Source organism: Cebus imitator, unplaced genomic scaffold (genome assembly GCF_001604975.1).
Source record: "Cebus imitator isolate Cc_AM_T3 unplaced genomic scaffold, Cebus_imitator-1.0 Scaffold48, whole genome shotgun sequence".
NCBI classification, from domain to species: Eukaryota; Metazoa; Chordata; class Mammalia; order Primates; family Cebidae; genus Cebus; species Cebus imitator.
The window spans coordinates 6,284,714-6,312,650 of NW_016107363.1; the positions used below are offsets into that span (position 1 = coordinate 6,284,714).

The window sequence follows — 27,937 nt, forward strand, 5'->3', positions numbered from 1 at the left end:
AAAAAAAAAAGTCATTTAGATAGCGGGAAAAGCATCTAGCTTTTTATCTCCCAGTTTTCTTTCCCAAATGGAAATCCACTTCCTTCCTTCCAACAACATTTACTGCACACCTACTATGTGCCTTGGTGGTAGTATCTGGCTGTGGATGAAGAAGGCCTTCCAAAGCCACTGCCTGGAGGGGAAGCTGGCCTCAACATCAGGACTGACTGTGAAGGCTAACAAGATGCCTTCATAGAGAGATTCACAGAATGCCAGGGAAGGGCCAGGAGCCAGGATTTATGCAGGAAAAAAAGCCACTTATTTCTCCACCAGGGTGCACTGCTCCACCCTCCCAGCTTGGAGAGACAGCCTCCCTTTCTCTGTCCACCTTGGCTTTCAGACAGGTCGTGGTTGAGATGAAAGGCGCTGTGTACAGAGGGCTGCAGGCAACAGGAAGAGCTGACATCCCTGCTCCTGCAGGGCCTTTAAGAAATGTCACAGACCAGCAGACTGTGAAGGCATTTTGGGTCTGCAGAAAGAACAAACATCCGTATAGGAATCCTGCCCTGGAGGTGCGCTAGCGAGAAGCAGTAGAGTGAATGGGGCCTGTCAACGGAGAAGAGACTGGTGGACCCTGCCAGGCAGGCAAACCCCTTCCAGACAGGGGGCCTCACTGCCCAGCACCCCTTCCAGGACAGGTAGATAGCATCACCTTCCTTTCACAAGGAGGAAATCGAAGCTGGAGAGATGTGCGAAAAAATACACAACTAGTAAGTGGCCAACCCAGGTCTGTCTGATCCAAAAATTCGTCCTCTTTTCCCAATACCACAGCCTTTCACTGCCTGATTATTTTAAGACCAAGATCACATGCACTGCCCCAGCTGCTCTGCCCCTGTGCTTGCATCTGCTGGCAGGACATGTCTACCACAGGAGGAATGCACCGTAGGGGTTGAGGATGGGACTCCAGTAGCCCCAGACTTAACGCATCTAGCTTAGCACCTCCAGGGAGAAGAGTGCCTCTCTCTCCCCAGTTTCCCTTACAACAATTCCAGGGAAAAGTCTGGTTGGCCTTGCTGGGGCCACATGCTCACTCCTGAACCAATCACAGGGAACTTGCAAAGCCCTGATTGGCCAGCCCTTTATGACAGGGTGGGCTGCCATGATGGATGTGCTCCCATCTAGGGCCACAGGTAGGTGTTGAACATTGACTCAAAGGGTCAGGGAAGCCTTCCCAGAAGTCATTAATTCACTGAGACCTGAAGGATGAGTAGGAGTACTCCAGACAAAGAAGTAGGAGAACCGTGTTGAGACAGAGGGACTCGCAAGTGCAGAGGCCTGGGCTGCTCCAGAGCTTGTCTTGTTTACAACCATGTCTCCCTCGATCTTCCCAGGGATGCTCAGAGAATGCTTCAGAAATGAACTCCACAACTGGCTGTGTGGCCTTAGACAAGTTACTTGCCCTTCCTGAACTTCAGCTTCCTTCTCTATCTGGTGGTTTAATCATTCTAACCTTCCAGGATGATGCAAGAATTCTGTTCATTCAGCTTCCAAATGTTCATCGAGCACTTCCTCAACGCCCTGCATTTTAGGCCTCCCATTGAAAAGAGAGACTTGGGGCTCACGCACACGGCTGACCTACAGCCAGAAATGAGAAGGGAGCTATGGGGAAAGGCAGGGCAGAGGGAGAGGTCCAAGGACAGCGAGGACAGACAATGGGAGGAATGGGGTGGCTTGCAGTGATTCATGCCTTCACCAACCCCACCTTTTCCCCAGTCCTGCCCCCTCCCCTTCCACTGCCACACCACCCTGAAGCCGATTTACCCACACTGGCTGGGTAAGCATCCAGGGCAATAGAACTTTTCTCCTTATTCCTTTGCTGGACAACTTTGTAACCTGAATAACAGGTTGGGACAATCTCCAACAGGAAGGAGGAGAAAACACACTGTTTTGGGCTTGAGTGGCAACGGAGGGATTCTTGCTCCACCCTGTGTACCTGTCCTGGGTGTCTTTCCCACTCCCCACCCCAGCAGGCCAGTCCTGGACCCCAGCTCCAGAGTACCCACAGGCTGCCAGGACAAGCAGATTGGACACTCAGGACACCAAGAAGCTCTGCAGGTACTGGGTGGGCAGCCAGGGACTCAGTCCAGAGGAAGAGCAGCCTGGGGAGCCCTCACAGCCCATCTGGGACTGGCCACTGGCCCCTGCCCCTCTCCACCCCACTGCCCTGAAGCCAGATTTCCTGCTCAGCACAGACAGGACAGCGAGAAGCTAGCCCCTTGCCCAGGTGTGTGTCCCATATCCTCTGTCTCTGTCCCTATCTCTGTCGCTGAGTGTTTCTCTCTGAATCTGTGTGTACACATATCAAGAGTACTTGTTCTGTCTCCCTCTTCTTCTCTCTGTCTCCCTCTCCCTCTTCTTCTCCCTCTCTCTCTCTCTGTCTCCCCATTCATCTCTGTCCCAGATTGGAATGGCTCTGTGCACAGCCTCTGTGAATATTCATCTCTGTCTGTCCATCCAACCCCATCTGTCTGACCCTGTCCCTGGTAACTGCCCAGCAACTGGGAGGTGACACAGGGGAGAGATGGAGAGAAGGATGACCCTGCCCTGTCCAGAACTGAATAAGAGAGGAAACTTTGATTTCAACCCTCCTCTGAGATAAAAATTTTTGGCATGAGACCCCAATGGGGCTAGGGAAGAGGGGTGTCAGGGAGTGTTAGCAGCTGGAAACCTGCATCCAAATTCTCTTACCCCTGCAAGCTGAATAACCCCATGCTTAGCCATGGCGGGTCTTGCTTACTCATCCCGAGCATGGAGGTTGTGAGGATTAAAGAGATAATGCATGGATGGCACCTGGCACAGTCACCTGTAATATGTGAGTTCTGACTACTGTTTATTTCCACACAATAAGCAAAGATCACTTGGGCTTCTGCTCCCTGATGGTGGTCCTTCCATTCTGTCCAGCCACCTACTCTCCTGGCTCCCCCAACATGGGCTTCCTCCCAAATGTCTTTTGAGTCTCATCTGGGGACCTAGGCTCCTGGACTGTAGGTTGCATCCGAAGCACAGTCATGATCACAATAGACTTTTTTTATCTGGAAAAAAAATGCTGGTAATCTGAATTTCAGGAAGTTAAAGTTCCACAATCTTTCTGTGGGTGGAGCCAGGTGACAGCTTGGTTTTCTCACTGGTAGGCCCTAGAGGAGTAAGATCAGGGCGGCGGGAGGACTGTTACAATTCACAAAGGAGATGTGGTTTTGCAGTTGCTGTTGCTGTTATTGTTGCTTAAACATCAAGAACTGGTCCAGCCCGAGCACCTCTCGGTGTACATACGGGCAGGGCCGAGGAGGCGAATAGACTTGCCCAAGCTTGAAGAGGGTGTTGGGGGCTGTGCCAGGCATGAGCCCAGTCCCTTGTCTCAGGTCAGAGCCTTCAGCAGTTGGACTTTGGAGATCATGTCTGTGGAGTTGGATTTTTAGGATAAAGAAGATTCTGGGGTGGAGAGGGGGCAGGAAGCATTGTGGGAGAGGTCACTGCAGTCAGAGAAGGTTACCTGCCACCTTGGAGCTGGTGTAGGAAGTCTGAGACCAGAGACCTCCAACCCTGCCTTCTATCCCCAAGTCTCCACAGACCTCCTGGGGGTTTCAAAGCTGCAAATTACTGGTAACTGCCCAGCAACTGGGAGGTGACACAGGGGAGAGATGGAGAGAAGGATGACCCTGCCCTGCCCAGAACTGAATTAGAGGAAACTTTGATTTCAACCCTCCTCTGAGATAAAAATTCTTGGCATTGAGACCCCAGTGGGGTGAGGGAAGAGGGGTGTCAGGGAGTGTTAGCAGCTGGAAACCTGCATCCAAATTCTGACTCTTACCCCTGCATGCTGAATAACCCCATGCTTAGCTATGGTGGGTCTTGCTTACTCATCCCGAGCATGCAGGTTGTGAGGATTAAAGAGATAATGCATGGATGGCACCTGGCACAGTCACCTGTAATATGTGAGTTCTGATTACTGTTTATTTCCACACAATAAGCAAAGATCACTTGGGCTTCTGCTCCCTGATGTTTCACTGCAGCTAGCTAGCTCAACATCTTTTGGCTGGCTGATAGGAAGGAAGGAAGGGAAGGAGGGCCAAATAGATGGATGGAAGGATAGATGGACAGGTAGACAGAGGATAGATAGATGGGTGGCAAAATGAATGGATAGAGGATGGATGAATGGCTGGGTGGGTGGATGGATGGATGGATGGATAAATCAACTGACAGATTGATGGATGGATGGGTAAACAGATGGATGAACAAATGGATAGATGGATAAGTCAATAAATCAAATCTTCCAAAAGACAGTGGCTTATAAACTATCCCTTCCTCTACTTTCTTATCTCTGCACTTCAAAAAACATGGCGAATTGAATATAAAATTCCAGGGGCAAGAGTGAAGGAGAGGTGGAGGCAGGCAGAAAAGGAGGAAAATTGCCCTCCTGTCCATATGGCAGGTTGTGAGGGACCCAACTGAAAGAATTATATTCTCCACAGTTACAGGTGCCTGTCCCTCATCTTCAAGCTTGGTCCCTTGCAGATCTGATGCCAGTTTCCAATTGGATTTTCTTCTCTCCTTAGGTGAAAGCTGACCCCACTCCACCCTTCACCTGGACAAGATGAGAGTGTCAGGTAGGCTCTGCAATTCCTTTTGGAGTCATTTTTCTGTCAGCCATATCCACCCATCCTGGGCTCACAGTGATTTGGCTGTATCTGTTCTCAAATGGCTAGGCCAGAATTCCGGGAGGAAAGCAATCCGGGGGGCCTGGAAGAGCAGAAGAGGTGACTTCCTGTCTCTAGGCTGAAGGGCAAGAGGAACTTTTGCACAGCGGCCCCAGCTGGCTGGGAGCATTGAGAGTGCCCATCTTGGAAACACTTGGCCTGGTTGGAAATTAAAGACAAAATATTTACCTCAAGGAGGGCTATTCTAGAGCTTTTATAGCATAGTGCTGGGCACAAGAAAGGCAAAAGCCTTCTAGTCCACACCCTTATACCGTACCCACTTTGTATAGATAGGGAAACTGAGGCAGCAAACAGGAAATGCACCTGCCTCATTTACATTCCAGAACCGCTGTAAGGAGTCAGGGGCACAGGGTTTTAAAGTCAGCTTACTTCTCTGGGTTCAAACTCCATTTTTGACACTTACTAGCCAAGTGACAGTGGGGAAGTGACTGCCTCTCAGTTTCCTCATCTGTAAAATGGGAATAATCAATAGTATCCAGCACATAGGGTTACTCGGAGAATGAACTGAGATAATGTATTCAAAAGTTGCTCACACAGTGCCTGGCACAAAATTGAGTGCTGTGTGAACATGAGCTGATACCCGAGAGTATTTTGGGTATTCTGGGTACCCAGAGCCATGCTATGCCGTTGAAGACCAGGGATACCCACAGAGCTGCATACCACCCCACAGGACCCCGCGGCCCTTCTCCCCGACCTGAATAGTCAGAGACTGGTTCAAGGTTCTAGAGCTGAATTCGGGCTGAGGAGCAGGGGAGATGCTGACAGGAAGGTCACAGAGAGGAGTGCCACAGCTGGGCCTGTGCCTCGAGGGTCAGAGCAGGATGGGTGGATGTGATTCAGAAAGCAGCAGGGATGTGATATGGTGCCCACTTTCTGGTCCCTGTAAGGAAAGGGAACCCCAGATGGCTCATCCCCATGAGTGGGGCTGTAATCACATGAGGGAATCGGAAAGCATTCTGGCCGTGGGGCAGGGGCCAGGGAGCTATGGCTTAACTGGAAGCTGCACAGCAAGTCTAGGTTGTGGTTATTTGTGGAGGCCTTGAGGGAGAACTGATGGAAACTGGGGGGGGGGGGCAGGGGCAGCCCCACCCCTGAGCCACCCTGGAGGCTGCCTACTTTTGACAACTGCAGCATCCCTGCCGAGAAGCTCAGGGGCAAGGGCGTTACCATGTCTGCTCTGTGCCTGAGGGACTCCAACTCAGAGAGGCTGAGCTCCTGCTCAGAGTCACACAGCACTGCCAGCTGCCCTGAGCGCTGGCCACAGCCTTCCTGACTCCTGTTCCAGGGACCCCTCCCAGAGTCCTGCTCTCCCACTGCAGTTCTCAGGCCTCCCCTTAAGGAGCTAGAGAAAGGTCCAGAGTGCTGGCCTCATTCCTAGACATTCTCTCTCTCTGGAGGGCTAAGTGGAGCCCAGGCAGGTACATTTTTAACTTTGTCTCTCAAGAAACCCACTTGGGGGAATGTTACCACATGACCGGGCAGCACGATCTCACCATCTAACCACTGCACAGATTAACACGTGGTCTTACCACATGGCCCCATGGTCTGGTCCCCAGCATGGATGTGGTCTGAGCCCACGGCATGGGGATCCGGGAAGGACTTACATGTGGTCTTGCAATGTGTTCTGGCTCTGTGGTCTGCTGGCAGCATCCCCTTGCTTGGCAGGTGTGTTTCGCATCCTGGCCCTCATCTTTGCCACGGTCACCACGTGGATCATTGTTCGAAACCACATGGGCTTCAGCATGAAAACCATCCGTCTGCCGCGCTGGCTGGGTGAGTGGGGCTCACTGCTGGGGGTAGGAACTGCAGACCAGACCTGGGGGCCGAAGACATATTCTTCCCTCCATCCCTAGGTGACCCAGGACAAGCTGTGCACCTGCCTTTGGGAACCCAGCCATTGCAGGGAGAGGGGGGATCCCCAGGCTTCCAGGAAGGGTAGAGTCCATGGGGAGCAGAGATACATTGCAAGGCCCTGGGCAACACATGTGCCCACATCAAGGACCACTTTGGAGAGGTGACCGCAAGAAGGAGGGAAAGAAAGGAGGAAGGACAGAGGGAGGAAGAACAGAAGGAAGGGAGGTGGGAGGAAAGGAAGAAAGAAAATAATGTGTTGAGTGTCTTCACCTGCCCCTGCTGCTCCCTCTCCCTGGATCTCTTCATGCAGAACCCCCCACCCACCACCCGCCCTCCCACCTGGCTCCTTCTCAGCCTTTGAGGCTCAGCTAAGGTTGCACCCCTCCCTGCTAGCTTAGCTTCTCTCATGTCAGCCTTTCTCCTTCAGAACACTCTCATTATCTGTCATTATCGTTTTTATGTTTCGTTGGCTGTTGCTTGTCCCCACCCCCTAGAATGTGAGCTTCCTGAAGACAAGGATTTTATTTTGTGTGCATCCACCTCTCTAGCACCTGGCACAGAGCAGATGTGTCTCTAGTAAACATTTGATGAGTGGAAAAAAAAACAGATGAATGGATGGATAAATGGGTGGGTGGATGGATGCATGGGTGGATGGAGGAATGAGTAGATGGATGGATGGGTAGATGGAGAGATGGATAAATGGATGGATGAGTGAAGAATGGCTGGGTGGGTGGGTGGATAGACAAATATATGGTTGGATGGGTAGATGGAGGGATGAGTCGATGGGTGGGTGGGTGGAGAAGGGATGAGTGGGTAGATGGATGGGTGGATGGCTAGATGGGTAGATGGTAGGTGGGTGTATGGATGATGGATGGGTGGACAGATGAATGAATGGATGGATGGACAGGTGGAAGGATGCTGGATGCTAGCTGCTTTACACGCATAGTCTCATTTAACCTGCACAAATATCCCACAACGTGATCTATGGTGTGGTTGTGGAAGGGACTCAAGCACAATCCTTGATGTGGTTTCACGTGTGGGCTGAGAAAACAGAAGCTCAGGGAGATTTAAAAACACAGCCAAGTTCCTCTTGAAGATATTAGAACAAGAATGGGAACTCAGGTCTCCCAGATTCAAATCCTTTCTGATCTAAGGAAGAAGTGAAGGAAAGGGATTTATACCTCTGGATTCACTGCCTTGAAGACCAAGAACCACCTCCACTGACATCATAACAAGCATCAGTATCTATAGTGACCCGGGCCTCTCACAGCTTCCTAAGGCAGCAAGTAAACCAGTCGCTCCATCTTGAACATGGCCCCACGGTGGAGAGTCTGTGATCCCTTACCTTGTTCACTTCTTGTCACGCATGTTCCACAGCTCATGTTGGGATGATTTATAAGTTTATATAGATGCTTGGTGGCCACCATGTCCCCATACCCAGGTCACTGCTTTTACAAACTAGACAGTGACATGGCTGCACTAGTGGCTTCAGAGGTGAGGGACCCAGGGGAGGCTCAGGGGTGTCCTCTAGAGAAGAGGGCCCCAGCCCGAGGTGGGAGAGGGGCAGTTATTGAAAAGAGACTCCAGTAATCATTTCTCTCTCAGTACTCAACCACCTGGGGTTTAACAATTCAACACTTCCAACCAACCATCATCAAGTGACTACTGGGTTTGGAACCCTGTGTTGGGCTCCGGGGACCCTGAAATGAGGAACACATGGCCCTGCTGATGGCCTGACTCAGAGAAACAAACACACTTGATTACAGCATGTAGAAGGCTGAAAGTGCATTAACATGAGGCAGAGTCTCAGGAAATGTTTACAGTGGCAAGAAATGTAACCCGTGGGAAAGATGGCCAGTGAAAGCTCCTTGTGTCTCAGCACTGAGGGGTAATTTTCATTTACTTTGGAGGTTCCTAACCTGGGCGCATACCCTCGTTTTATTATTTAATGCACTGATACAGAAGCACATATATTACTACAGCACAAATTTGGTTTTGGATTTTACTACTGTATTGATATAGAATTGGTTTCCAATCTGTTTTTCTTTATGCATTTAATAACACAGTCTGTTGGAGCATAAAGTGATAAGTGCCTCAAGGGAAGTGAGAATGATTTTATTCTGAGGGGATTTCATGGGCTTTTCCAAACCACCGAAAGGATCTATGGCACAGAAACCAGATTAAGAACCCTGTGCCTGGAAAGTGAGGCAGGGTTCTTTCAGGTGAGAGTGACCAACTCAACTCTAACGGGTTTCAACAAAACATGATATCTTGATGGTCCACTACGGGCATCTCGTGGCTTCAGGTGTGGCTGAATCCAGGAGTCTCCCATGAAGGAGACCGGCCCCAGAGCCAGCCTCCTGTCTCTCTATCCCTCTGCTGTTGCTACTTGACCCCAGCAGGTTAGGGCCTCGTTCCATGGGCAGCTCTAAGGCAGGCACGATGGCTCCTCCCTGATGCTTATCTTCTCCATTGCCTCTTTCTCCTTCTTCCTCTCTCCACCCGCAGCTATATATCAACATAGGGAAGTGGGGAGGGGTCATCTCCGAGGAATGTAATACTGTGACTGGCCTAGTTTGGGTCTCGTGCCACTCCTGGGGCCTTGGAGGCAAGGGCTGGGAACATTCCTTAATGGGCAGCCCCTGAGGACCAAATGGAAAGTGTGTAAGTGTTGGGGGTTCCCCAAAAAAGGAGAGCTTCTTCCCTAGCATTTCTGCGTCCTCTGGAGGCCCTGTCCTCCAGGCGTCACTGCTGGCATGGTGACAGATAGGACGTAGAACCACAGAAACAAGTAGGGCATGGAATAAGATGTCAGGAAGTGGCCAGGGGCCCTGGAGCCAGTGCAGACAGTGCGCACTGCAGGCAGTCGGAAAGAGACGCCCCGATACAGCCAAACACTCACAGCAGCACAACTCTACCCTCCTGGGGCCCAGGAGCCAGGCACTGGGCTTGGCCCTCACAGAGTGATCCCACTGGGCCCCCTCCATAGCCCCATGAGGGTGGCTGTGATGGTCTCCATGTGCCGTCAAGGAAACTGAGGCCCAGGGAGGTTAAGCTTCTCATGAGGCCATATATGAGGAGCTAGGGCATAAACTCCGATGGGTCTCAAACAGCCCAGCTTTTTAACCAAGGGTGAGTCGTGTGTGTGTCTTATACATGTGTATGTGTATATATGCACACACGTGTATGCATGTCTACATGTCCGGATGTGTGAGCATACTCATGTCTGTGTGTGCACATATGTGTGTCTATATGCATGCATGAGTGTCACATATATCTGCCTGCATGTGTGTGCATGTGTATGTGTGTGTGCATGTATATGTGTGTGTGCATGTACACATGTGTATCTGTGTATATGTGTGCTGTGCGTATGTACATGTGTGTGAAGGGGTGACAGTGGCAAAGGACTTTTAGTTCATTCCAATAGTGCCAATTTAAGGCCCCGTCTTCCCACTCCCCAGCCCCCAGCCCCCAACCTCCATCCTGCAGGGGTGTCTGAAGTGTTTTTCCTCTAACCAGATTCTGTCTTCTCTCCAGCAGGCTCGTCCACCAAGGAGACCCGTGAGTATCTGTGCAGCTCCACACCTCCCCCGACCTCATCCACTCACCTCCTGCTCCCATTTGTTCTAGGGCAAGAAGGCCCAGGGCACCTGCTCTGAGCCCTGCAGGTCCCAGAGAAACCTGGGCTTCCAGATTCTTCCCGATCCTCTCCTCCCATGGCCCAATGGTGCCTTCTGAAGCTCCTAAGCCCTGTGGCAGGGTTGGCCCTCTCTCAGCCATTTGGACTGCAGGGACACAGTTCAACTCTGCCCCTTCTCCAGTCCCCCTGCTGCAGTCTGGACCACACCCTGCCCCTGCCTCCCCTCTCTAACAACCCCACACAGCTGGGAGCCCAAGGGCCAGGTCAGTGCTCCCTAACCCTATTGCAATGACCCCAGGCTTGGCTCAGGATTCCTGCAACATATTGCAATGACCCCAGACTTGGCTCAGGATTCCTGCAACAAAGTGCAAGAGACCATGTCAGGCACTGCAGGGACTCCAGAGACAAACAGAAGTGGATGCTGATTGTCTGTTGGGGTAGAAATGTCAGACTTGCCAAGAGAAGTGGAGAAAGGGCTCTGGGTTCCAGGAGGAGCACCCCCTTCCAATGGGCAGATCAGGGAAGGCGGTGACCTCTCTGCAAAGGCCTAGAGGCAAGGACGCTCCAATGAAGGCCTTGACTAGAGAGTCAGGGACAGGGAAGCAGAGGGAGAGCTGTGATGATGGCAATAGTAATGATGATTGAGTGCCTGTTGTTTGTCAGGCACTGGATTCAGAACGTCACAAGCATCCCATGCAATCCTACATACAACCCTATGTTGGTGCTATAATTAGCCCCTTTTATAGGTAAGGAAACTAAGGCACCAAGCAGCAAAATCTCTTGGCCAAGATCACACAGCTGTAAGCCGTAAGGCAGGAGTCAAATCCCCTCCACCATCTATTCCAGAGCCCACCCCCTCAAGCCCTGTTTGCAAGAGGCAATACCTCCAGGCCCTCTCCATTTCCTTCTCAACATGGCAGTGACTCTGAAGAGAGCTGTGGCTCCCAAAATAGGATTTTACCTGACTAAGAAGGGCATGGGTGCCCCAGTACACTGCAAGACTACAGAAAGCAAAGACAATATGAAGTAACACAAATCATTCACCCCACACCCTTAACCCTCGCTCCCTGAAGCCTCCTTAGTCCTATTCGGAAGTGGACACAGAGTGTCACAGCATCTTGTTGCTATCAAACACTTGGACATCACCTGCTGGGGGGATGGCAAATTCAAGCACACATGCTGCCTTCCACCCTGCCTGCTCCCATGGCAGACATCACCAATCGATCCCAGCATTCTTTCCCTCCAACCCCATAGGCAGCCTTGAGAGCTTTATCATTAAGTCTTTAACAGGAGGTCCACATTGACATTTAAGAGGAAAGCTGTTTGACAACCCTGATCTAAACCAACTCCCTGATTTCACAGTTGGCAAAGATAGAGGGAGCAATTTCTGCCAAGCCACAAAGCAGATAAATGAAAGAGCAACCTATTTCCTGAATGCACCGCTGCCCCAGTGTTCTTGGTAGCACACCAGCTCCATGCCCTGAACAACAGCACAAGGGTTCCCAGGGGGATCAGGCCTCAGGGACTGAGGCAGCTGATGGGAGCAGCCTTCTAAGCCAGAACCCAGAGAGCAACCTCCTGCCTCCCAGAGGCTGAGGCCCCCTTGGCCTCATCTCCCTTCATCTAGCAGCGTGACTATGAAGGCTGGATGGTCAGAAAATCAATTCCGGAAAAGCCTGCTTAAGCCAGCCTGTTGACATCGGGTTTATCAGACTTAGCTGCAATTGACTAGGCTGTGGGCAAACTCCGGAAGTGGTCCCCAGGGCTGGGAATGATCTCCCTGCATAGGTGAGACCATCTGGGTGAAAGGCACATGTGGCAGGAGGTGTGGCCCCAAGGCTGTAGGAGATTAGGAGCCATGTCCTCGATTCCCTCCCAGCATTGCGCCTCAGCCGGTCCCATAGGTGGGGGTGAGCCCCTTCACAGGGATCCTGCCCAGAAGGAGGAGAAGGGGAGCTGGTCCACTCCCAGCCCAGCCCTCTCTCCCCTAAGCCACAGGCTTAGATGCCCACTCTCTCCTGAACAGCCCTTCACCTCAGATGCCTCAGCCCCTGCCCGCTCTCTGAATGACAATGTTGTGGTTTGAGGTCAGTCCCACCCATAAGGTGTATGTGCTGAAATGAGGAAGAGGGAGCCCCGGACAGGCATTTCCTCTCAGATCCTCAGGGTTGCCTGTTCAGCAGAGGGAACCCAAGCCAGCAGGGTTCCCTGGTGCGGGCTGCATTTGCTTCTAGAAAGGGCACATTTACCTACTCAAAGGTGCTCGCCAAGCCTGGCACCAGTGGGTTGTGCCCCTCCAGTAGACCAGGGAGGGCCCTGGAAACCACATGGTCCCTTCCAGCCTCAGGTGCATCCTGGCCCAAATGCTGTACATGTTATGTGTGAAGACTATCCAGTGCCTCCTATGTGCCAGGTACAGGAGTTATCAGGATGAGTCAACAAGATAATAAACATAACATCCTGGCCCCAGTGCCCTGCATGCAGCAAGGCCTTGGCGTGTGCGAGCTTCCTTAAGGAGCCTGCAGCTTTGCTCCAAAGCACACACTGGCAGACCTTGGCCAGACGCCTGGCACAGGGGCTGGGGAGGGAAAGGCTGCCCAACCCCCACTCTCCCTTTGCAGGTAAGCATTCTCCAAATCCATGTTTACCCAATCCTCCCAAATGCTGCCTTCCAAACTGTCAGCTGGTGCTAAAAAGCACACATTAGGATGAATTAGAACGTGCCAGGCTGCAAGTGCGGATGTCGTCCCCTCTCTCAAAGAGCATGTTGAGGGCTCAGCTGCCCAGCCACATCTTGAGGTCCCACTAGCATCTCCCCCAGTCACGGAGCTCCCCCGTTTGCCCTGTGAAGGCTGCACGGAGAAGATACAGGTCTTAGAAACAGACAACATCACCAGAGGTGCCATTTACTGAGTGTCCAGTGGGCTCCCAACACCGTGCTAAGCTCCCAGTGGGAGAACCAGAACCACCTGCCTGTTCTCTGTTGTATCCCAGCATTAGGCATATAGTAGATGCTCAGGAAATGAGTGATAAATGAATGAATGATGAGAAGAAGAATAGCCAGCGTGTACTGAGCATTCAACCACACTCATGTATTCCTCACAAGAACCCAGTGGGGGAGGCACCACAGATGTTCCATTTTGCAGATAAGATGAGGTGCAAGGACGTTGAGGACTTGCCCAAGGGAATGTGGCTAGAGAAATATGCTCCAACCCACCCCACCAGGGCCCCTGGGAGTTCTCAACAGGGGGCCCTGGGGACTCAGAAGGCTGCTGTGGCCCAAATGAGTTTTCAGGAGAGTCCCTTCGTCATGGAGACTCCGGTTTACTCTGGTTATGTTTACCCAGGGTGCTCTGCTGGGGCTGGAGCTATGATGAGAAGCCCAAAAATTAATTCTGGGCTGGTCCTGTGTGCTCTGGTGGGGGCTGTTGGGGGCACTGTGGAGCATAGAAGGGCACATCTCTCAGACTCTGCAGTCAGCAAAGGCTCCCTGAGAAAGAGGCTCTGAGCTTCGTTCCCAGCTGCTCCCTGGCCCTCCCCTTCCTCCCGCAAGCCCCTCCTGAGCTGCTGCCCACCAAGGCTGTTCTGTTTCCTCCCCAGAGGTCATGAAGCACAAATGTGGCCTCATCAAACCCTGCTCAGCCAACTACTTTGCGTTTAAAATCGGCAGCGGGGCTGCCAACGTCGTGGGCCCTACTATGTGCTTTGAAAATCACATGTAAGTACCTGAGGGGAAACTATGTTTATTTTATTTTACTTTATTCTTTTATTTATTCATTAAAAAAATTCCGAGGCTGCAGGAGCTGGCCTGTGAGACCAGCCCACAGCTTCCCTTTTATTCTGGGTGTGTGAGCCACAAATAACAATAATTCAAACAGCTCCCGCATCTGCCAGCACCTTGCCAAGTGCTTCACAGTATTTCTCATTCACTCCCCCAACATCCTGGGAGGTGGGGCTATTACCTCTATTGTAAAGATGAGGGCAGTGGGGTGCAGACAGGGTCACCTGCCCAGTGGCAGGGCCAGGATTTGACCTCAGGTCTAACAGCCAAGTTGCTGGGCTTCCCATGAAAGGAGATGCCTGCAAAGAAGGTTCAAGGTCCTGACCCAGGCGTCAAAGCCCAGACGTAGCAGGCACCGGGACTTCCACCCCAGTATGGGAGAAAGGCTGTGTACCCATCATCCAACTTAGATAGTAAAGGCCCCAGACACCAAGTACATTCTATGAAAAAACTCAGAGATGGGTGTTTAAGCCAGGATTCTGAACGTAACCACCGTTTGTTTAGGGAAAACAAGGAACTGATGGGTTCACAGACCTAAAAGACCAGAGGTGGTAGGCAGGCTTCAGGACCAGCTGGATCCAGGGATTCAAACCATGTCATCAGGGCTGTCTCTCACCCCATCTTCAGCTCTACTATCCATTGTATAATAGCTTTGCTTTCTTTTCTACTTGCAAGGGATTGATCCATGTAGTTAAGGAGAGAGACCACCAGCTGGTTTGACATATTAGCCCAGCCTAGCGCCCTAATGGGAAAAGAGCCTTCCTGTCTAAATTATCCCTGCAAAAGTCCCAAGCCTGTGTTTCATTGACTGGCCCGGTTCACATGACCATGCCTAGCCCAGTGTATTAGTCTGATTTCACGCTGCTGGTAAAGACCCGAGACTGGATAATTTAAACACGAAAGAGAGTTTAGTGGACTCACTGTTCCACATGGCTGGGGAAGCCTCACAATCATGGTGGAAGGCAAAGGAGGAGCAAGTCACATCTTACATGGATGGCAGCAGGCAAGAGAGAGCTTGTGCAGGGGAATGCCTCTTTATAAAATCATCAAATCTTGTGAGACTTACTATCACAAGAACAGCATGGGAAAGACCTGCCCCCATGATTCAATTACCTCCCACCAGGTCCCTCATACAACATGTGGGAATTCAAGATGAGATTCGGGTGGGGACACAGCCAAACCATATCAGCCAGTCATTGTAGCTGGGGACATAGGATGCTCTGCTTGTCCAAGCCTGGGAGAGAGAGGTCAATCCCAGGAACCACCTGGCCTGTGTGTAGAGAAAGACAGTTCTCCTGCGGCACACCTGTAGACAGGGGTGTGGATGCTGGGCCAGTAGGAACACAGCTGAGCCACAGGGGGACTGACACCCCAGGGGGGCAGCAACCTTCAGGGTTCAGCCTCTTCCCAGCAGCCAGGTCTCACAGTCTGGGGGTAGGCCGGCCCCACCTCCAGCACCTCAGAGACCCAGGCAGGAACCTCGCCTTTTCTCTGAGAAGGCTGTTCTGGTCAAACATGCCTTGAGAAACTCTTCAGAGACTCCAGCCCACCACTAGTTTTCAAGAGAAAACAGATGGCCCCAGTTATTCTATGTGTTTCCCGATGCTTCCGCCTTTCTTATGTGGGCCCTCTCTGAGTTCCCCAGTCGGGACAGCAGACTGTTCATTCCACGCTCAGGAATGAGTGTCATATTTCTTCTTCATTGTCTTCAGAATCATGAGTCCTGTGAAAAACAACGTGGGCAGAGGCCTGAACATCGCCCTGGTGAACGGTGAGTTGCAGATCCATCCCCCCAACAGTTCCCACCCAGCGCTGGGGAGGGTAGGGGGTAGCGGCATGTTCATTCAACCAACAGTGGCTCAGCTCCTACTTCGTGGCAGGTAGAGCTCAGGACGGTAGGGGCGTGGCTGGCCTGGGGGAACAGAAGGTCTCAAAGATCTGCAACACTGTAGAACCGCAGTGCTAGCCAGGCCCCTGCCACACGCTCCTAGCTCAGAAGGACACCGTTCTGCTATGGAACATGAATGAAACATGACTCCCTCCTCAAAGCCACCCCACTGAAACCAACACACATGAGGACGTGGGGACAATCAATGACAATGCAAGATCACGTGCTGAGTATACACTTTTTTCATTCATTCATTCATTCAACGAATGCAGGCAGCAGCGACTGTGGGCCAGGCCCTGTACAGGACACTGGAGTCAACCGTGAACTAGAAAGACAGGCCCTGGCTCAGCCCCTGTAGGTATCTGTGAAGCTCACAAACAATCTCAATGTGGTGAGCCTCTCTGATAGGAGCAGGAAGCATAGCTACGGGAACGCAGAGCAAGGGACAGACCCAGGGTAGCTCAGAGGAGGCTTCCAGTGGTAAGTGATGGCCAGCTGAGGCCTGAAAGATTGTAGGTGCGGCCAGGAGAAAAGCAGGGAAGCCTCCTCCCAGGCAGAGGCAGCACAGTGCAGGGAGGAGGAAGGGAGAGGGAGGGAGAGAGGTTTTCAGGGCAACATGGAGAGGTGAGGCTGGGGAGAGCAGAAGGCCAGAGGATAAGGAGCTAGCAACCCTGCTAAGAAGTGTGACTGGAAGCCAAGAGCAGTAGGGAGCCATGGAACAACTTTGAGCAGGGCATGAGGGGCCAGCCCTGCATTCCAGAATCCTCCCTCCAGCTTGGAGCAGCAGGCTGGAGGCAGGGCGACCACAAGGGAATCCAAGGCCTTGATAACTCAGCAAGCATCTCCTGCAGGACACACACTTACACTGGAGGCCAGAGGGCTGCCAAGCCTGAAGGAGGGACATGTTTCAGGAGGGAGCGGACTTACAGGGTCAGGTAAGGACTAGGTGCTCTGGCCCCAGCCAAGGCCTCCTCTCGGCCTCTGTTCTTAGAAAACAAGGGCCATTCCCTGACTGTAAGGACCACTTCTGGGACCAAGGTCAGGGCAGCTCAGGGAAAAGGTGTAAGGGATGCTCAGGAAGGAACCTGTCAAGCTTGTGTGTGGCAGGACCACATAAGCACACTAAGGAAGGGACAGAGTAGGACAGGAGCCCCCGCCTTGCCAGCCCCAAGCCCCTGCACTTTGCTTCAGAGGAAGCCTTTTCCTGCTCTGTCAAGAAATCCTGCTGGGTTGGGGAGCAGCTGAGGCCTGGAGCAGTGATGGGGCTGTCCCTGGACAGACGGGAGTCAGTGGACCACCCTGGCCAGCTTCCTAGGAGCCTGGGAAGGGCCGGGGCAGGGAGAGGCAGGAGGGCTGAGTGGAACCGTTCCTCTGCAGTTTTGAGGAGGGCCCAGGCCTGTTCCATTCCAGCCTCAGCAAAGTGGCTACAGGCTGGCGGCTCCCTCCTGCAGGGAGGGCATGCCCAGGCTGGTCTTTTGTGTTTGTGCCAGACCCCAGAAGACTGTAGGAGCCTCAGCTTACGTCAACACTCACATCAACCCATCTGCCCTCACCCCGCAGTGGAAGTGGGCAGAAAATGGCTCAGGCTGCAGCTGACCTGGATGAAACCTGCTGGGTTTCTCCCCTAAATGGGCCCCACCTGAGATAAGCTTTTCGAATCTTCTCCAGTGAGATGGCCCCAGACTAGACCTCTTTCCCTGCCTCTCGCAAAGCCAAAAGGATGAAAATAACCATCAATGGCAATAAGCACCAGCATTTATTGGGCACTTACTGTGCTTTTTCACTTAACCCCTTCACTGTGCCAGGATGGAGCTATGCTCAATATCCCCATTTCCCAGGTAAGAAACCAAGGCCCAAAGAGGTTAAGCAGGCTGGGTGCAGTGGCTCATGCCGGTAATCCCAGCACTTTGAGAGGCAGAGGTGGGCGGACTGCTTGAGCTCAGGAGTTCAAAACCAGCCTGAGTAAAGGCGAACCCCCCCAACCCGCCTCCTTCTCTACAAAAACATTTAAAATTTATCTGGGTGTGGTGGCACACGCCTGTAGTCCCAGCTACTCAGGAGGCAGAAGCGGGAGGATTGCTTGAGCCTGAGAGGTCGAGGCTGTAGTGAGCCAAGCTTACACCACTGCACTCCAGCCTGGGCAACAGAGAGACCCTGTCTCAAGAAAAAAAAGAGGTTAAGCAAGGTCTCACAGCCTAGAAAACCACCTACATTTGAACCTGGATTGAGTTAACTCCAGGTCTTAGTCATTCAGCTGAACTACCTCCCTAGACTAGAAACGTCTCAACCATGTATACAGCACCTACTGTATACATATGTGCTGCGTATGCCAGCTGTGGGGACGCCCAACGAATCACGTCAGGGGCTCAGGGTCCTCATCTGCATGACCCAGAGCAACACAAGGATTGCTAAGGATCCAGTAGTCTTGAACCTTTAGTGGGCAGAGATTTCTCAGGATCTTCAAGCTACGCTGGCTGCTACCCCCACCCCCACCACGCTCCAATTGCAGAAACACAAGCGCACGCGATCATAAAAACAGCTTCATGGGTTCATAGACTCCTTCCACGGGCCCCAGGTGTCGCGTTCCGTGGACGCTCCGTGGCTTGCTAGAATCCTGGAGGGTCTGCTAGGCGAGCCTGCCAGCCTGGACAGCGCCACTGCCCAGGCCTGGTCCCCACCCTCCTCCGGAAGCCTCGGAGCTGCCATCCCCTCTGCAACACCGCCATCTAGTGACGGAGAGTGCGAACTGCAACGTTCCTCCAGAAGACACGGTTCCCTGGAGGGCTTGGCCTTCGGCCGCCTCCTCCCCCAAAACTCACCAACAGCAATCCAGGTTACTGGACCCTGGGAAGCTGAGTACTGTTTAGCCCAACACAAATCCCTTTGCCTTCAAGAGTTAGAGGACTCCAGTTGTAGATTTTCAATTTAGGTGGGAATGATGATAACGATTGTTAGTTTGATTTTGATTTTGCAGCTAAAATTCATCTTGTATGACTACTATTAATATTTTAAATGTATCTCATTTTGTTCCCACAACCCATTGTACAGATGCAAAAATTGAGGTCGAAATGCTAAGTCCTGCGTTAGGAAGTGGCAGGACAGAACACAGACTCAGACTGGGTAGACTCAATTCGATTCCAGAGACACCCTCAGCCATTACGTTCTTGAACCTCTCAAATGAGCCCGGCCATCCCTGGGCACCTACTTGAGTCCTGCATGCTCTCTGTAGGACCTGATTTCATTAGATTCTTATTCTGTTTTTGGATCTTAGATTACGAATTAGCCATTTTCAGCAGAAGGACACGCGTTACAGGGATAATCGTTCTCCTCTTAACCCCTAGGAACCACGGGAGCGGTGCTGAGTCAGAACACATTTGACATGTACTCTGGAGGTAGGCGCCTCTGCTGACACTGACATCACAGTGGCGGGGGGTGCAGTGCAGAGGGCTGAGCCTCTTCATGTGGCAAGGGAGCTGGTGGCTCGAGGTACCTGGTACTCATTTCCACGGGAGGCACCCAGAAGGAGGTGCGGTGGGGGATTGAGGGTCTCCTGCTGCTTTCATAACTCCTGGCCGTCTCAGGTGGGATCTCCCAGACTTGGATCCGAAGACAGGGATTCAAGAGCAAGGCTTATTTAAGAAGCGAACTCAGGAAATGTCGGCAGGGGAGTGGGGAGCAGACAGGGACAGGCAGGAAGCCAATGCAGAATATGTTACTGAGCCATTTAATCAAACTTGGAACCCTGGAGCCAGGTGGAATACATGCCCCAGAGATTTCCCAGAGAAGTGAGGGGACTGGGGTGCCCATGCCTCTAATTCCTTGGCATGCACTTCTGGCCTGTGCTGGGGGCAAAGTGAACTCTGGAGGCTGGAGAAGACCTTGAGGCAAAGCAATGCCATTATTGATGTCACTGTAGTGCTATGGATGAGGGTGTGTGGCCCATCAGCCATACACACTCAAGCTCTGCTAGGTAAAGGTACTTTATTTCAAGGTCACATTGATCTCTTGTGGACCCAAGGACAGGACGGGGCTCCTTTCTGGACCTTACACTCCAAGCTCTCCACATCTTTTGGCAGATGCCTGTCTTCTCTCTGCACCTACATGCTTTGCAGGTTTCTCTGTGCACACAGCTGCCCCTTAGCAAGTCACTGCCTTCCTTGCCTTTAGCATGGCCGGGCAAGACAGGCCACTGACCTAGCTGTGCTGAAATCCCAGACATCTAAGTTCCCACCAGCAGCCTCCTCACCAACCAGCCGCTTATGGGCGGGGGTGGAACCCTGACCCAACATTCCCAACAGCTTTCAAAACGTTGCAGGATCAATTTCAGGCCGTCTGCCACCCATGCTGCCCAGCTGCTTACCCCGTCTCCCTCCAACACAGGAGGCTCAACAAGGAGTGACAAAGCAGCAGGCAGCATAGACCTGGGCCCTGCAGGGACTGGTTTCCATCAGAGGGGGTGTCACAGCCCAGGTGGATGCAATTTTCCTTCTGTATCCTTGAGACCACAGGGCGTCTCTGTGCTCGGCCGTTCTGGGATGTACAGCGTGTGTGACCACAGACCCCAGAGAGCCCCTCACAGAGCAGAAGGGGCCAAGCTGCTGCCAAACAGCTGGGTTTTCTCTCTCCTGAATTCCCCTGCCCTTGTCTCAACCTCTAGGGAAAGCCCACCCTGCCTACACCCACCTACACTCATGAGTCCAGGAGGGGTGAGAGTTACCAGGCAGCCGAAGGCAGGAAGCCCTCTCAGCTTTGCAAACAAAGGAAGAGGCTGAAAGGTGGGAGGTGGGGAACACTGGGGACATGATCTGCAGGGCCATTCTCAGAGATGGGCAGCTGGGACCCTGTCCTGGACCCAGGGCTTCATAAGGCCCCACCCAGCCCTCCTCCAGATCTGGCCAGCTCATGGGAGTCCACAGAGCCAGGGATGTGCTGACCTGGAGCCTGTATCAGGGCCCACGCAGGCCTCTTCCCAGGTGTGCCCTGCCCCCAGCCTTCAGACACTCCCCAGGACGGAGGGGTGACCAGGGGCTGGCAGTTGCTTGACAGGAGGGTGGTGTGGACGGAGCTTGGACAGGCACACTGGCATTTCCACGTGCAGTGTGCAGGGTCCCTCCTGGTACAGGATAGAGCTGAGGACAGGGTAGCAGGAGATGGGGACAGGCCATGGGCTGAGGACCAGACATCCTACCCGGGGTCCTGCTGATGTTCAGCATGGCCTGGGGCCAGCTTTATGAAAAAGGTCCAGTCTCCAGAGTCAGAGGCTTCTGGCAGCATGACTTGAGGCAAGTGGCGCCTCTTGAGCCTCGGTTTCTTCGTCTGTAACATAGAGACAGCCATAGTCTCCACTCCATACGACTGATGCGAGGATTAGATGATAACCTGGAATGACTGCTGGAAGGGTGTCCAGCCTGCCTGGGGGGGCGGGGCCAGGCAAGCTCGTTTAGTCCTCTCCCTTCCCTCCTCTTCCCCTTCCCTTCCCCCTTCCCTCATTCCGTCCAGATGACTCAGAAGCAAGGAGATCATCTGTCAGAGTGAAAAGGAAAACAAGTTTTAAGACGAAACTAAGCTTTAAAATGCCTTGTTATAAACCTGAATGTAGCCATGGCAGATGGGGATCCAGAAACAGAAGTTTTGTGAGCAAGCAGCCCTTTCCTTCAGGAAACAAAAGGAGATGGTGGCTTCTTAAAGTGAGGTGATCATTAGCAGAAGGCATGCTTTATTTTTTCCAAATACCCACCGTCCATCCAGGCAAGCGCCAGACCATAATATCTGCTAACAACACAAATTAAGGGCTCTAATTAAGAGCCCTAATTAAGGGCTCCCTCCCTCAAAAAAGCTCAAGGGCCATTTCTTTAGAGGAGACTGTGGTGGTTGACTGGAAACCACTGTTACTGACCTGGTTGGCAGCTGGCCTTAGTTGGCGCAGTGGTTTCTTCCCCAAGGTCCTAGGGGTCCAAACTGGAATACTAATAATCAAGGCCAGCTGTGACCTGTAGACAGGGCAGTCACACAGGGCCCGTGCTTGGAAGAATCTCACACTTGACTTGATGTTCTGCCATCGTGGTCTTGAAAAATACTTGATAATTTTTTATTAAAAGGCCCTGATTTTCATTCTGTACTGGGCCCTGCAAATTATGCAGCCAACCCTGCTAATAATTTTTGGTTCCACTAGAGCGTACTTACTGTATCCCCAAGGTTATTGTCACATTTGCACTTTATGAAGATCCTATGAGCAGGGCTATTCCTCAGCCTCATTTGACAGATATAGTCTCTGCTTTAACCACTAGGCTGTTTTTTTCCCAAACTTCAGCCCCCTCAGGTTGTACCATATCTAGAATAACATCTGCATTATTCATATTTTCCTTTAAATTGTGTCACTTTTTTCTTAACTAAGTAAATAGATCTTGAAACTATATCACTGCCTTAAATAGAAAGCCATTATCACTCATTATGCAGGAAAGGTGACCATAAAAATAATCACAATGGAAACAAATTAGCCTCTTCACAGGGAGCTGGATGCTGATGCCTTCCACAGGTGCTAAGCCTAGAGCTGCTGTCTGTTAAATGAAGAACTTGGCAAGTTAGGGAGGTGTTAAAGACACACACAGAGCCTTGCTCCTTGACACAGCAGGAGAGCTGTATTAATAGTAGACTTGAGTTCTCTCCCAGGGATCTCAGTTGTTCGAGGCCACGTGCTACACCATCTAAAGTCAGCACTGATCATCTGGGCACTGTCCAGTGTAGAATGGGGTCTGGAGTATGCAAAGGGCCCAGAGCACCTGAGAGATGATGACATTTGGTCCCCTGAGGGGTAGGCACACAAGGGCCCTTCTACCAGTGGTGCTCACCCTCCACTGCACGTCACAGTCACCTGGGGAACTTTTAAGTTCCAGTGTCCAGAAGCCACCCCAGATCACCTGGGTGAGTCCCCCTCACTCTGCTCACTCTGCCCTCCCCTAGGACAAGGGCTACAGGGGGCTCCACCCAGGATGTTCCTCCTCCTGTCTCCTGAGCACAGCCCAGTGTCTGCAGGACCCAGCTGGCTCCTGAGTCACAGGGCAATAGACAAACATGAGAATGACCAGGGCTCATTTCCCCTAAATCACCAGCACCGCCTTTTCCTTCCTCCCCCAGATATTAAGCACCTGGTGAAATTCCTTAAAGAAATTCCAGAGGGTGCACTGGTGCTGGTGGCCTCCTACGACGACCCGGGGACCAAGTAAGTGGAAAACTCTAACTGCCAGTCCGCGCGGTGATGTGAGCTGAACACCTCCAAACCCTGCATGTCCTCTTCTGCTCTCTTGCCAGTGCCATTTTCTGGCAACTTATCTTGAGGAAATTATCAAACAATGATGCAAAGGAATGTTCTAGGAGGTTCATCACAGCCTCCATTACCACCGTGAAAAACTGGAAACACTCCCCCTGTCCAGTAATAATGGCTGACTGGCTACAGAAACTATGACATATGGTAACACAGGACATGATGTATACACAGATAAAGATAGACTCATCAAAAACGATGGGCAGAAAGTAGTTGAAGATGTGGAAAACGCGCTCACCCTCTGGTGCTAGTGAGGGAAAAACGCTACATCAAAATAGATACACTGATCAGGTCAAGGGAAGGAGGGGTGAGACAGGCTTTCTTAGTTACTTCTTTGTGAGGCTCCATGTCTTCCAGATGAACACGTATTTGTAAACAGAGGGTACTGTTTTAACACATCGCCAGCCCCATCTGAGGGCCTTTTAGGAAGGAAGTCTTGAACCCCTCTAACCTGTCCTTCTTGAGTACAGCCACATTCTCTGGGCACCTCCAGGGAAGACACTGAATGGGAAGAAGAGTGGGAACCTTGCCCCATGGGAATCCCACCACCTAATGCCCCCTCAATCCATCCCTGCATCCTGATCATCCTCTCTGGTCCTCTGCAGAATGAATGATGAAGCCAGGAAACTCTTCGCCAACCTGGGGAGTTCCTACGCAAAACAGCTGGGCTTCCGGGACAGCTGGGTCTTCATAGGAGCCAAAAACCTCAGAAATAAAAGCCCCTTTGAGCAGGTGGGTTCTGGGCCACAACCTGGCCCTGTGAAGGATGGACAAGGAGCTGTGTGGTGGTAGGAAGGACAGTCACCCACCAAGGGCATTAAAAGTGGGAGTGTCTGGGGAGAGGCCACTGGTTGTCATTCACTCTGAAAGTCAGGGTGGTCTGATTGGCCAGCCCCTGGCAGGAAGCTGTCTGAGCCATTTCGTAAAAGGTGGGTCATATAAAAATAGCCAGGTATATGGGTAAGTACCAGAAAACGAAAAGGGAAAAGGAGAACAGAGGGATGATGGGTAAGTGAGGCATGGAGGAACGAGAAGGAAGTGGAGACATGAAAGCTGTGAGATGGGGAAGGGGAGCTGGGGAAAGGGGCAGGATGCCTGTCCCTGTCCCTTCAGCCTCCCTGGCTGGGCATGGAGAACACCAGGAGGGAACTCAGAGGTGGGGAGGGGGCCGATGCCATCATCAGACAAGAGGTGCGGGAGCGGGCAGGTGCGGGGACCTGTGTGCTGAGCTCCAGGGAGGGCACCGCTATGGGGATTTCTAAGCTAGAAAATTTGGTCTTGGTCTGTATGCGCATGTTTCTAAGAGAATTATTCAGGTAACTAGAAATTACCTGAACGCAGCGAAGAACACAGGAGGCCGGGGCGGGGTAGGGGGGTCCCAAATGTCCTATGGCGGTGCTGGGGCAGGGCCCTAGGAAGAGGCCTGAGGCTGCATAGGCAGGAGGTGGTGTTCTGCCCCAAAGTGTGGACTCCAGACCCAGGGGAACCTGCCAGACAGAGGAGGTGCAGGAGTGCAGGGAGCCCAGCATCACCTGCACCCGTCAGCCACCAGCTGGCTGGGACCCAGCACCCCAAAATGAACCAAGCACCCTGATGAGACTAAGCCAATCTGTTCTCTGTCCCCACACTTGGGAAACTGGGCTTTAGACAGGCAGTGTCTAGAATCTCTTTTTTAATTCCTGAGAGTCAGCCACGATGACCCTAACAGCAAATTTTGCCATTTACATTTTTTTCTTCATAAACTAATCCTGAGCATTTGAGACACAATCCTAAGTGATTTTATTCTCTTATATACTTATTACTAGTATGGGTATTTTTTGAGACAGGGTCTCGCTCTGTCACCCAGGCTGGAGTACATGGTGCAATCTCGGCTCACTGCAGCCTCGACCTGCTGGGCTCAAGAGATCCTCCTGCCTCAGCCTCCTGAGTAGCAGGGATCACAGGCATGCACCACCACACTCAGCTAATTTTTTTGTGTTTGTAGAGACAGAGTCTCTCTATGTTACCCAGGCTGGTCTTGAAATCCTGGCCTCAAGTGACCCTCCTTCCTTAGCCTCCCAAAGTGCTGGGATGGTAGGTGTGAGCCGCTGCACCCCGCCCTTTATTAGTAGTATTAATTGATATTACATTGTGATTCTGCCACTTACCAGCCAGTGACTACAAACAGTGACCCTCTGTGCCTCAGCTTCTCCATCTGGAGAATGGGATGTAAACAGTCAGTGCACACTCCCTAGGGCCACTGTGCAGATTAAATACATAAGGCACTGCAGAACAGCAGTGCATACAGCAAGCACTCAAGACATGCTAGGAGTTTTCTTTCTATTGTTGCTATTATTATTGTTATTTGAGGTATCCTAGAGGGACACAGAGAATTTAGGAGGAAGGGCTAGATCATTCCAACAACTGGTTACCCTTCATGGTATGATAGCAGTAACTGGGCTCTGATCCCATCTCTGAGACCTTGAGCAAGTTGCATCCCTGCTCTGAGCCTCAGTTTCCCCATCTGTGAAGTGGGTTAATAACATCCTGCACCCCATTTAGGTTTAGAGTGCAGTGCCCATGCAGGTGTGGGTTCTAAAGGGCCTCACCCACTGTCTATATTTCTGTGTCTTCTCTCTCCAGTTCTTAAAGAACAACCCAAAAACCAACAAATACGAGGGATGGCCAGAGCTGCTGGAGATGGAGGGCTGCGTGCCCGCAAGGCCATTTTAGGGTGACTATGGCTCTTCTTGTGCTTGGGGACCTGAAGAAGCTCCTGCCTGACTTAGGAGTCAGAGCCCAGCAGGCGCCAAGGAGGAGGAGCAGAGGGTGCCGCGTGGAAGGCGCTGTCTGTCGGTCCTTGTGCGCTGTGTCGCGCTTTCCCTCCTCGGAAGCAGAACCCTCCCACAGCACATCCCACCTAGGAGACCAGCCTCAGAGGGCCCTTCCGGAACCAGCTGTCTGTGGTGAGAACAGGGTGCTTTCATCAGGGACCGCTGACGGCCTAGGACTGACTGCCCACAAATGAGCCCAATTAAATTTTATTTTTGCTGGTTTTCAGTGAACTTTCTGATCACTCAAGTGGCCATGTTTCTCCCTGGGACTGAACTGCTCCAGACTCAGCGTGGGCCACGGGTTTGGACAGGTTGGTGACAACTTCAGGCTCCCCCTTAGGTAGCTGGGTGGGAGCTGTGTTTCTGGGATTTCCCGTGGGCCTGAGAGAATCCTCGGTTCCTGCAGGACATGTGAGATGGACGGGAACAGAGGGAGCCCGGGGACAGGACACCAGGAGTACTGTCATCACCCGCTGTCTGAAGGAGAGCTGGAGCAAGTCAGAGCAGGAGAGGGAGAGGGGGCGGGTCCGAACCCGGCTGGAAGGAGCAGCCGGGCTGCGCTGCGGGCTGGAAGGCAGCCGGGTGTCTACTCCCCAGGAGTGAACCCTGAGGCAAGGACTCAAGGGCAGCCAGTGTATTTGGGAGGTGATTGTGGGAAACACCAATAGGGAAGTAGGGAAGAGAGATGGGAAGGGAAGGAGGGGAAGGCAGCCAGTGAAGGGTATGGTTTCATCAGCCATCCCAGTGGGAACTGGAGCTGACTCCCACCCGAAGCTCTAGGAATCAGAGTAGAACCCGGCACCTTGGAGATACTCCATCCCAGAGTGAGGGAGCTGGGGTATTTACACACCAACTCCCACCACTGGTTTGTTGAGGGCTTCTGATGCCGGGGATGATGTGAATTCCTAGGCGCTTCTTGTCTGCCCTGCCTAGGGAAGAATGGCCTTCTGTGGCTTCACAGCAAGCCCCCAGCCAAGAGAGGGCAATGCCAGCTGCTGGCAGGCTGCAGAAGCACATTGAAATGGGAAGGCCAAGAGATATGGTGCCAAGACCTGCCTGAGGTCTCTGAGAAGGGCCCAGTTCCCAGGCTCTAGGCTAAGTCTTGAAAGGGAGTCATGGGGGCAGAAGACATTGCTGCTCAGCCTCCCGGAGCATGTGCTGGGGACACTGCACCTCCGGAGAAGAAGCCCTCTTCCCAAGCACATATGCCCACCAATGGCCTGGGACATGCAGCTCCCAAGTCCTGGGAGAGCTTCAAATGTGCCAAGATAGCCCGGGGTAGAGAGGATAGTGTGTGGGAATCTTCTACCGGGGGCCACGCAGCTGGGACATGGGCTACAGTTGCAGTGATATCAAAATCAAGGTCCAGGCCAGGTGCGGTGGCTCACACCTGTAATCCCAGCAGTTTGGAAGGCCAAGGCGGGCAGATCACCTGAGGCTAGGAGTTCAAGACCAGCCTGGCCAACATACAAAAATTAGCTGGGCACTCACCTGTAATCCCAGCTACTGGGGAGGCTAAGGCAACAGAATCTCTTGAAACTCGGAGGCAGAGGTTATGGCGAGCTGAGATACGTCACTGCACTCCAGCAGGGGCGACAGTACAAGACTCTATTTAAAAAAAAAAAAAAAAAAAAAAAATTCAAGGCCCAAAGCCTGGTGAGAGCCATGCTCAAGGTTGGCTGAGGAAGTCAGAAGGGGCCCACCCAGACATCCAGTCAATTCCATCACTCCCGGCCCCACCTCACTGCCAGCTCACCCTCAGAGATGAAAGGAGGAGCCTGCAGCCAGCCCTGAATAACCACTTCCAACTGCATCAGTAGACTACCTAGGGAAACATGGCCGGAAACCTGCTCTGGGAATGAAGGTGGCAGGAAATTTTCATTGTG

General features: G+C 52.2%; 1 protein-coding gene across 4 annotated transcripts in view; it reads left to right on the forward strand.

Moving 5' to 3' along the window:
• FAM3D (FAM3 metabolism regulating signaling molecule D) overlaps positions 1-26,282 on the forward strand; it is a 33,237-nt gene extending 6,955 nt beyond the window's left edge. For 2 of the 4 annotated variants that reach the window (XM_017527418.2, XM_017527417.2), the window contains exons 2-10: positions 4,593-4,643; positions 6,420-6,527; positions 10,149-10,169; positions 13,849-13,966; positions 15,742-15,800; positions 19,259-19,309; positions 23,052-23,136; positions 23,844-23,970; positions 25,861-26,282. In XM_017527418.2, coding sequence (XP_017382907.1) covers positions 4,631-4,643; positions 6,420-6,527; positions 10,149-10,169; positions 13,849-13,966; positions 15,742-15,800; positions 19,259-19,309; positions 23,052-23,136; positions 23,844-23,970; positions 25,861-25,950 — 672 coding nt within the window. In that variant the 5' untranslated portion in view covers positions 4,593-4,630 and the 3' untranslated portion in view covers positions 25,951-26,282. The other 2 variants (XM_037738076.1, XM_017527419.2) reach the window with 2 other exon arrangements.
• The last annotated feature ends 1,655 nt before the right edge of the window (positions 26,283-27,937 follow it).